General features: G+C 35.7%; 2 protein-coding genes across 2 annotated transcripts in view; both read right to left on the bottom strand.

The window, feature by feature from the left end:
• Positions 1–224: 224 nt before the first annotated feature.
• LOC116301834 (QRFP-like peptide receptor) overlaps positions 225–10,739 on the bottom strand; it is a 46,567-nt gene continuing 36,052 nt past the window's right edge. The window contains exon 5 of the transcript XR_004197783.2: positions 225–297. The gene's annotated coding sequence lies outside the window, so the exon portion shown is untranslated. The remainder of the gene's footprint in view (positions 298–10,739) is intronic.
• Positions 3,441–6,162, bottom strand: LOC116301833 (QRFP-like peptide receptor). The gene has a single exon (XM_031710965.1). The coding sequence runs from the start codon at positions 5,580–5,582 to the stop codon at positions 4,389–4,391; it is 1,194 nt and encodes a 397-aa protein (XP_031566825.1). The 5' UTR covers positions 5,583–6,162; the 3' UTR covers positions 3,441–4,388.

Below are 10,739 nucleotides of genomic sequence, written 5' to 3'. Positions count from 1 at the left end.
TGCTCACTATAGTCATCTGCCCGAAAACGTATATTATATCATACTCATGGGAACTTCGTCTACGTGTTCTTGGCGCGGAATGGCAGCAAAATAACACAATGATATATAATATATATCTTATAATAAAGTTTACTTAATCAATCAAATATTTTGTGGTTCTTATATTTTGGAATTGTATCAGCCTAGTGGCACCAAATTCCATTCTAGAACTCGAGGCTGCCGGGATTCGCGTCGCGTAGTGTTCAACATTACACTCAGGCTTGACAAATTTTATGTTAAACTTGGGGTTGAAGTAACCTATAAAATATCATAAAACGAGAGTCGGTGTTGAGTGTTCTTTTTTAAAATATCATAGAAGGTTACAACCATTCTCAATCGCCGCTCTAGGGATTGTTTCTGTCGCGACGAAGAAGCCTTTGGTGGACGTCAAGGCGTTTCCATACATTCTATAGGCACGTGACCTCGTAGCTTTGTGTTTTCCGACAATGTTATGGAAACACCTTGTGATTGATGTCCACCAAAACCTTCTTCGTCGGGACAGAAACAACCGCTAGAGGGCGTGTGTGATTGAGAATGGCTGTAATTATACCACAGGAAAGAAACACACCAGTGCGCTCTGATCAATCACCCGGGAGAGTTATCTATTATTATAACAGGATTCGGTCAGTTCTTTCTTATTTAATATATCATTAACGATAGAGATGATTAATAGACCATTATGAGTGGTCTTTTTGGTATAGTTTCATTTCAATAATTAGTAATAAATAATTAAAATATCATTATTATAGATCATCAGAAGGCTGGTCCTTTGTATCAGTACTCAGTCCACATTTTTGTTGAGTTTTCCCCCCTTTGTATTTATATTATTCAATAGCGGTTGAATTGTAAACTATATAGACTAACTATACCATCAGTAGTATTGAATTAGAATCAGTTTATATCGTAATAGCGGGGATAATAATTACGGCAACCAACAAAAACCCTTTGTCATCTAGTAGCCTGCCTGGCCAGTCTATAGGATGCCCGCCATTTCTTCAGTTTCCGCTTTTACCATCACAACCGTAAGCTATGTGTTGTGACGATACTAGAAGATCAACACAAACTTAGATATAAAGATCGTTTTACACAAAGATCCACTTTTACCAAAACAACCGTTAGCTATGTGTTCTGACGATACTAGAAGATCAACACAAACTTTGATATAAAGATGGTTTTTTAACAACAACAACAACAACAATTTATTGTACCTAGAATTACATTCATGTTTACAAGCAAAATTACTATCGAGGGTGTGTATCTCGTGCACTGACAAAGATACAGAAATGAGAATCGCTAATAGAATAAGTAAAGCCTCGTTTACACTAGCGGTTTTTGCTGCGATTTTTTTGCGATTTTGTCCATAATAAATAATGGTAAAGAATTTACTTGTAAAGTTTTTTTCAGGATACCAAGATTTTCCTAGACAAATGTCTCTTTTGAAGGATGAGACACAAGATTTCATATTTCCGAAAATTGCCACAAAAATCGCAGCAAAAATCGCCAGTGTAAACGGGGCTTAACAGCATAGAGTAATGTGCTGGTAAAAGGGTTTATCTTCAAGTAAGGAATGATTAAGCAAAATTTGTTTTCTTTGTCAGTATAGTATTTTTTGGAATAACATTAAACGTGTTCTCCTTCTATTGTATTTAATGTTATTCCAAGTATTTTTTCGTTGATTTTGATTATCACCTCTAGCTCTCAGAAGGCAAATAATTAGAAAGCATGAATAGAATAACAACGATTTGATTGGTGGCAGTCCTTTACTTCATGATCATTGTCATATTCAGTATAGTTAGTTTTCATATCGAATTAAAGAATTTGAAAAGAAAGAAAGAGCGAAGGAAAAAAGGGTTAATGAATAATTGAGTAATGCAATTTATGGCTTTATCCACAAAGATTGTGTTTTTCTTTGATCCTATTATGGAGGATTGAATGTTCAAGACAAAACACTTAAAAAGAAGAAGATTAAGGAAACTAAAATAGTTTTCATCTAATGCTGCATGTCTGAAAACCATAACAGTCTTGTTGGTTTGATACGATAACGTACATTAATCTTCTGACTAGATTCAAGGAATGTGATTGGTTCGTTAAAGAGATTTTTGTTCGTTCTGATTGGTTTAGAATGGAAAGTCCCACTTACTTTATTCTTAAAACTTTTTAAAAACGATTTAAAAAAAAATTGTATTAAAATCACATTGAATTTGGTGTTATTTTCGTTGCAATATCTAAGTATTCAATTTTAAAATCCTCTTCATGAGATAACTGCCACTTAATAATCTGTTAGCAAATTGAACAATTTAACTAAGAGCTCTTTAGTTTGATTGTAGCAGGAGAGTTGCTCTTAGAAAGGGTTAAAATTTGGAATTACCAAGAATACTTTTTGATCTTTCCTTGAGGATTAGCTGTGAAGGAAGGAAGAAATCCAAAGATTACTACTGAAATAAAAGCTGTTTGATGGACGAACTGCTCGAAAACTGATAATCCAATAAATTCATTGACTATTCTTTTAGTATTATCTCCCAATAATTATCATTTCCGCTATATCCTTGTTCTTTTCCCCCATTTCATTTTTCTACGAATCACATACGCGCAACTTTCTCTTATAAGGTACTTTTAATCAGGACAGAATACTAGGCTCGGAACAAATTTCTTGATTGATAAGCACAGACAATTGCTACCCGTTTTCTAGCGCTCCGTCTGAATAGAATGCCATCTGATTGGCTTAGTATTACCGTCAATTAGCAAATAAGAACTACAGGTACTTCCCCTTCAAATGTTTCAAATTTCTTGCCGAGGGGCGTCGAAGAGGCCAACACATACTTTGATTAAAAAAAATTCTATTCTTGTCTGAATATAGAAAGATTTTTTTCTCCTTACCTCGTGTTTTTGTTAATGTTTCTGGGTCGGAATCATCAAAAGGATGCTCCCTGGTGTCTCTCAAAAGGTCTTTGTTTTGAAAATCACTTTGTTTTGCTCAAGTAATCTATATTTCTTCCTTTCCTTCTCTTATTTAATTGATTCTACATATAAATACCTATTAAATTTGTCGAAATTAAGTCAGTTTAAAAATAACATGAGCTTCAGGTTCCTAAAAGCTTGATTTTGTCTCGTTCTATTTATATTTTCTTATTATTTGGTGATAACATTCCTGCAATTAACTGCGTATCTTATCTGTGGCATAAAGTCATTATTTATGTATATAACGTTTGATTCTTCTTTCTACTGTGAATCGGTCACTTTAAACCGGCCAAATAACATACCTAGTCATACGTGGAACACCCCATAGCATTGACTTTGTTTATTTTTAATTTTGTATTATTTTCGTATGCCCATCAAGAAATGCTTTGCCTTTATTTATAAGATCAGGATCCCAAACAAAAAGCACAGAAGCAATCACAGAATACTTTTCAGGTGTTTATTATTATGTATAATTCAAGTGCTTTGTCTTTTCGGAAGTCACTATACTATAGTTTAACAAGATATACTATTTCATATTCACAGTTATTTTTCGTGCCAGCAAATGAAACCTTTTGATATCTTCAGTTGTTGAAAACTGCCTTTCCCTTGATATAATCCCAACTTCACATTTTATCACACATAAATTCATAGATATTTTAGTGTTGTAATCTTATTTAGCTTCCTTATTCGTAATACAACTGAATCCAAGGCCTTATGGCTGGTGTCATATGACAGTGACATAGTATCTTTACATGGTCAAAGTAGTTCTTCAAAGTAAGGTATTCCATTGGACTTACATATGGAATCCTTACAACAAGTAAATCTACAGATTACAAAGTTGATTTATCTTGGTTTGACTAGCTTTAGCATTGACAGACAAACAAGTTTGTTTGAAAGAAGACACTGAGGCTATTTTGTATATGAAGTCTAATATTGACTGGAAGTAGCTTCGAATTTAATCATTTTTGTTCATTAGTGATGGCGGACACAGCTGGTTTTCTTTACAGCGCTTACTGGCGACGCCCTTAAGACTTATTAACGATGAATACAAATATAGCCTAAACCCTTTATTCCGATCGAATAGCATGCATATGAACAAGATAGATCAAGCAATAAATCTCATCTTTTTAGTACAGTGATGAATCTATTTGATATTTTTTTAGTTTTATTGTCAACAGCCGTTTTTTAGTATACGCTTGTTGATCTTTTCGGGAATAGATACATAAGATTGACGGCTGCGCTTCTTAGTTTCCCTTTTTCAAGTTTTTGCAATGTTTTCTTAAGGTTCTTGATGTCCATGACGAACTTACACGACAACTGTGAAACGATATTGTCGGTCGCGACTTTCTTATCCGAGTTAAAGAGACTCGATGTTCTCTGTCCATTTGGTTTTAGTGGCGTTCCGCATCGAGATTCGAAGTAGTGTTCAGTGTCAAGCCGTTTTGTCGCGATTCCGATTTTAAGGGAGTGCGTAGGAGATCCTCCTCTGACCTTTGCTGTAGTCGAGATTGTCCCGTTGCTCTAGATGTGAGTCTAGAGGTGAGTTCAGGGATATTTCGATTCTTTGGCTCTTGAGTCAACCTTAAGATCCGCTTGAGACCCCTTCTGTAGTTCTCAATAAAGATGAAGTAGAGACAGGGATTCAAAGCACTATTAGCGTAGGTCAAAAACTGCGCCACGAACTTGAAAGTGCTGATTTCCGTTTTCTGGGCCATGTTCCAATTTAAGTTGATACTCAAATAGAACAAAAACACGTTGTATGGACCATAGCAAATTGCAAACGAACCCACCGTTAGAAGAGCCAGTTTTAAAAGTTTGTTATTATTGGCTTGTCTTCTGTTGACGGCTGTGTTAGTGTGCTGTTGGTCGGGTACTATCTGTATCCTTGCTACAACTAGAATCACTGTATACATGACGGTCAGGAGTATTGCTGGGATAAGAGTGAAGAGAATGCTAGCTACAATAGCAATGGTGTGTTGAATCTTGAAGTGCACTGTTTCGTCTTCCGACCAGATCAAAGTACAAACTTGTTGCCCGCCATGGATTTCAACAAGCTTGAAACCGTATAAATACGGGGTGAAACATGCTATCGAGAATAACCATGTAAAAATGATAAGACCCCAGCGAATCCTTGAGGTGACGAGCGATAGCTTCATAGGGAAGACAACGGCACAAAACCTGTCGATAGCAATGCAAATGATGGACAAGATCGACACGACCATCGTCAGATCTGATACGAAGAAAACAAACTTACACAAGATGTTGCCTGGAATACCATCCGATCCTCGCCACGTGACGAATATGCTTGAATCCAGGAGATTTGCCACAATTACTCTCGGTAATATGACTATGGGAACTACCAGATCAGACAAGGCCATGTTCATTATGAAGAAATTTATAGTCTTCTTCATGTTGGCGTTCTTTTGCCGAACAACCAGTATTATAAAGATGTTTCCTACCAAAGCAATAACCAGGATAATACTGCATGCCAAGACCTTGAGGATCCGAATGGGCGTAGAATCTTGCTGCATAACGATATACGTGTCATTCATCGCAGTTCGCTCTGTGGTAAAGTTGGAAGCCATGTTACAGCATCAAGAGTCTTATAACTGGTAGATTCTAGCAGCAGTTCGAAATGCTTTATTGCTGTACGCTGACAGCAGACTTATAACTGTCTTGACTCCAACCAACGTACTTGATAAGGATCGCCTTCCGTGTGCCGGAAAGCCACTTTCTCGTAGTGATAGGTAATCCTTCTGGATACTGCAAATCATTTAAGTCTTTTTATCAAGACTGACAGTATGTTTACAATGCATCATTGTGAATCATATTTGATTGGACAGCGGTAGTATTTGATTCACTCTCAGACGCTGATAAAGAACAATTGAAGCTAAAGCATGCTAGTTTAGAATACATCAGGTATAAGCGTTTCTCTGTACTGTTTTGTGGGTCTCGGCATTTGAAATTTCTCGAACAAACAACTAGTTATCTGACTTCCTAGAACGATATACCTACTAAATACTTACTTAACTACTCTTAGACTTGTCAAACCGAAGAGGGAACTGTGGGTTTTATTGAGGAAAAAAGAAAATATTAAAAAACCCACGTCAAGGAATTTTCGTTTCCTACTCGTAAAGAATTGAGGATTTTAGGGCGAGCGGGCGGGAAGGGGTCGGGGTGGGAGTTCAATATATTTCTTAATATAAGGAGGAGTACATTTCTTACGACTGCAAATAGGAATATTTTGTTTTTATTGCCTTGAATCTCTTTTCCACTTAACACCTCCACAAGACAAAAAATGTGTCCCGCCAATCTTTTCATTTTTTTTTTTTTTCGTTTTCGTTTCGTTTCGCTCCGTTTACTCAGTTTCTTGCTAAACTGAACCAGGTTTAGTAGTTGATTTAGGACTAGTATATTTAAAAGCCGAATTTGGTTCCTTAGGTTTTGGTTGCTAGTTTTAGTATCAAGATATTGTATTACACTTTATTACTACATAAAAATGGCAATCCAATCTTATGATCCTGAAGGGCAAATTAATCACTCCCTGGATCGGTAGACCAGTAATAGTAGGTACGAATAGTAATGGGAGCAGGGGCGAAATGCGTGCCACCTCGCACCAATGTAACACGGTTTTGATTTTCGGTCTCAGTGTCATATACATGTAAGTAGAATCATTGAGTCATCAGTTTCTCGTTGCTTCTCTCTTGTTTTTCTCTCTCCGTCAAAATCAACTACTAAATTCCAATTGGATCTTTGGGCATTCACCTAGTATGGAGTCTACAATCATTGCCATAGTTAGTTGGCACGCTTGACAGATTTCAGTATTTTAGAGGGTACTTCGCAAAACACTACCTGCAAGTTGGCAGAGGGTTAGTGAGTCTGATCAGGGGTACCAACTTTCTTTCAGGGAACGGCAACATTGTACAGGGGGGGGGGGGGGGGGGGGAGATCGCGACAGAGGAAAGCCATTTTCTGTGTTAGCCAAAATGTGCCATTGTACCGAATATTTTGGCAATGGTTGTAGCTCTGTTGTGATTGTCCCACGCTGTGATACCGGAAGATTCAACATGAGCATCATTCTCAGGAGACTAAGCAATCACTCTCTGCAATCGATGTAAAATAGGTTTACAATTTCATTGAAATTTTACAAGAATATATAAAACTCATCATTGTTCAACGACAAAACGAAATGTTTTAGGGGAATAGTAGTTGGAATATTCCTTCTTATACGCATTTTTGTCCTGCAGTGAAATATATTGTCATTCAGTTGCTAAAAATGCATGTGATTTCATCTTATCTAGTAACATCTCCAACTTTCATAATAAACGAAAGAGTTTTTTTTTAATTTGGACTAATTACTTAGATAACACTCATGTTAAATCATTTTTGTTTTACTTTAGACAAATAGAAAGCTACAGATCTATCAGTTCCAGTTCAACTTTTTTGTATTGGTTTTATGTTCTTGTCATTAGTCAAATAATATTGTAACAAGCAGGTATTATTCTCTCTTATCTCACAGATAAGGTTAATTGATATTTTAAAGCCAATAGATGGAGGTCAATTTAAATTACCTAGTAACCTCTATATAAAACTAAGATAGAATGTCTCGCCCACTATCTGTACATCGAGGCTTGCGTTGGATAAAATAAAACGACGAATAGGAAGGATTATGAATATAAAAAGTGCTTGTCTAATATTTTCTTTCTCCTTCTTAACCTTTTCCTTGTTATTTTATCCAATGCAAACCTTTTTTTAGAATATTCAGTGAATGTTTTCTAAATCTGATCTTGAAATCACCAACTGAGAACGAACGGGTTTATATTGTATGCGCATGCTGGCTTTGAATTATTCAACTTGAGGCGAAAAAACCTTGTGGTTTACAGATAACAAATACATTGGTTATCCACATCCTCATTCAGTCAGATTTAACCTGTTTCACAAGACGTTAAAAAACTTGTTTTTCTTTAAAAAACAAATATTGTTAGCAAGCAAGTTTGAATACACTTTTTAAAAAGGCTGTTTGAAAAGTGCTCTTTTGCTTCATTTTAAGCGCGCGCCGGCTGTTATCAGTTTACTGAGTAGTATGATAACGAGGTTTGAACCATTCGGCCTGCTAACTTTCATCAGATAGCAAATTATATTACAACGTTATATTCTGACATTTTGATGTCCTCCCTAGTACTGGGTGACATAAAGGTTCAACCGTTTTTAGTTCTGCGGCCTTAGTTTATTATTAGAGTAAAGTTTATGTAATGTTTAATAAACGAGCAGGAGTGTTTTATCGGGTATAAAACACGAGGCGCAGCCGAGTGGTTTTAGACCCGATAAACCACGATCTGCGAGATTATTGAACGGCTTAGAAAACTTATGATGTTTGTTCTCATTGTGTACCGATTTTTTTACGAAATGAACCAAGTTTGATAGAGAAAATCCAAGTTAAAGTTTATGCAAATGAAGACGAATCTTTATCAGATATAAAATCACCTTCATGGTCATGATTTCTATTGTGTTTTCTTCATGAATTATTAATGAGTTTTCTAAAATCACTTAAAACGCGATTAGGATGTGGATCCTTCTCATAAGATCGATCGACGCTTCATATACAACGTAGTTGAGATGTGGTTTGCAAAAGTGAGCTTATGACATGCAGTTTTGACGCACCCCTACTTCTGGTTCTAAAACTTAAAAGTCCTTCTCACTGACCACACCCTTTGAGAACATCCGGCGTTACTATCTATGTTTATGACGATAGGAAGTTCCGATACGATTTACTGTCACGTAATAAAACGTTTATACCAAGGCTGTTCGTTATGAAGTTTTCACACAATCGAACTATCTTATGTTTATCTAAATGGCTTCTTTACGGAGATAAGGTGATTGAGGTACCTAACCAAACCCATTTACGGAATTGCGATTAAATCAATAAGTAATGACATTGCGGTTCACTAATAACTGATTGAACCATAATAATGTAAAATAAAATATCTAAAAACACAACAAAATGATATTGGATGCTTATCGTAATTGGTAATTAATACCTTTTTCATTTTCTTTCTTTTTTCCATTGTCCTATTTGAACGATAATTGGCCGATTGCTGTTCGTGAATGATCTTGTTAGCTACTTGGCTTTGTCGGTTTTCTTTAGAGATAAGATAACATATAATTTGTTAATGGTACCAGGGATGTGTGGTCTTTCACTTTTCGCAAATACACCTGTTCAAAACGTACATATGTACTTTGAATCACTCTGCAGGGATACCTCAATTTTAAAACATTCTCTGTTTTTGAATACAAAAAAAAAAAAAAAAAAAAAGGAGATTCAGAAAAAAGCAAAATTTTCTTACTTCAACTTAGGTTAATTCAATTCTTAATTGAACTTGAATATTTCGTGCTTTTTGTTAAAGTAACATTAATATCGTGAACTAGCGAATAACGGAAAAGTGCACGCTTGACTTACGCATGCGAAGAAGCACTGCTATTTTTTTTAAGTGAGACCTGTTTCACTAAAAAGGTCATGTACTAATCGAGAGTAGTATTCTACTTTCTTAGCATTTAAGAATCATGTTTGTATTAATCGATTACGAAATAATTGCTTATCGGTTTTCTAAAGGCTGGGTGCGCACCTACATTTGGCGGCCTTCCACATCTGGAAACGTCTAGAAGGATTTTTATATGGCATTTATTAACGAAAATGTTAGTTCTAGGTAATTGAATTTTGAAAAGTTTTCATTGTAATGTAAAGGCATGATGATATTTTGGTTGCCATGGTATGTTAAGTGATACGAGAGTAATGATTGTAGTAATGAAGTAGTTGTTGGTGGATAGCGCTATCAGACAGATAAATAAATATCCAGTGGATAACTTGATGCTGTTATCCAATGAATTAATCCACTGGATAAGATTTACCCGTCGGATAGCGCTATCCACCCTTCGTACTAACCGGGCCCAGAAAAGTATCATGATCATTGATTCCACACACTAAGTCTTTGAGTGCTAGTATCAAGGTGTGGTTTGTTATAAACGATTCCAACTAATCATTCTATCGCAATGTATAGTGTAAGTCACGTGATCCCTATCCCGCTAAATTCGCAAATCTTTAAAAGAAACGCAAATGGTGACATAATTTCTCATCAACTGATATGAGGATAAACAATTAGCCAATCAAATCGCAAATCATTTTTTGGAAAACGAATCATTCCCATGCGTCTTTGCGCGTTCAATCCTTGATGTGCAGAAAGAAAAAAAAAAAAAAAAGAAAAAAAAAAAAAATGGCGGACAAGAAAAGCCAAGGAGAAATGTCCTTTAGCCGAGATTTAAGGCTCAAAAAAAATTTTTAATGATTAAATATGTTGTCCAGATGAGACTAGAGATTTACCTTTATCGGTCATGTTATTGTTCATCGATCTTATTAAAAAATGAAATCTTTTAGAGGTGGCGAAACACTTTCTCGATTTCTTGATAAGATCTAACTACAAGCTCCACCATCTTTTGCTGCTCTTGGGTCCCTGGCAATCTCCAATATGCTTTTTAAAGCAAAAAAAAAAAAAAAAAAAGAAAAGAAAAAAGAAAAAAAAACTTTATTAAAGCTTCATATCTGTTATTAAGAGTGTCTCGTTTTCAACAAGAAAAGGTCTATTTGCAAGAAAGTCGTACATGTTTATCTTTTTTCCAAGATGGCAGCCACGAAACTCAATTGAATTTAGCGCGCGGTCGTTGATGGGATTGATTCTTTTTACGACAAG

This window comes from Actinia tenebrosa, unplaced genomic scaffold (assembly GCF_029948245.1).
Source record: "Actinia tenebrosa isolate PJP-AT-01 unplaced genomic scaffold, QUT_ActTen_1.0 PGA_scaffold6__47_contigs__length_16458017, whole genome shotgun sequence".
NCBI classification, from domain to species: Eukaryota; Metazoa; Cnidaria; class Anthozoa; order Actiniaria; family Actiniidae; genus Actinia; species Actinia tenebrosa.
The sequence above is the reverse complement of the archived record's forward strand: the minus strand, read 5'-3'. Positions and strand labels throughout refer to the sequence as shown.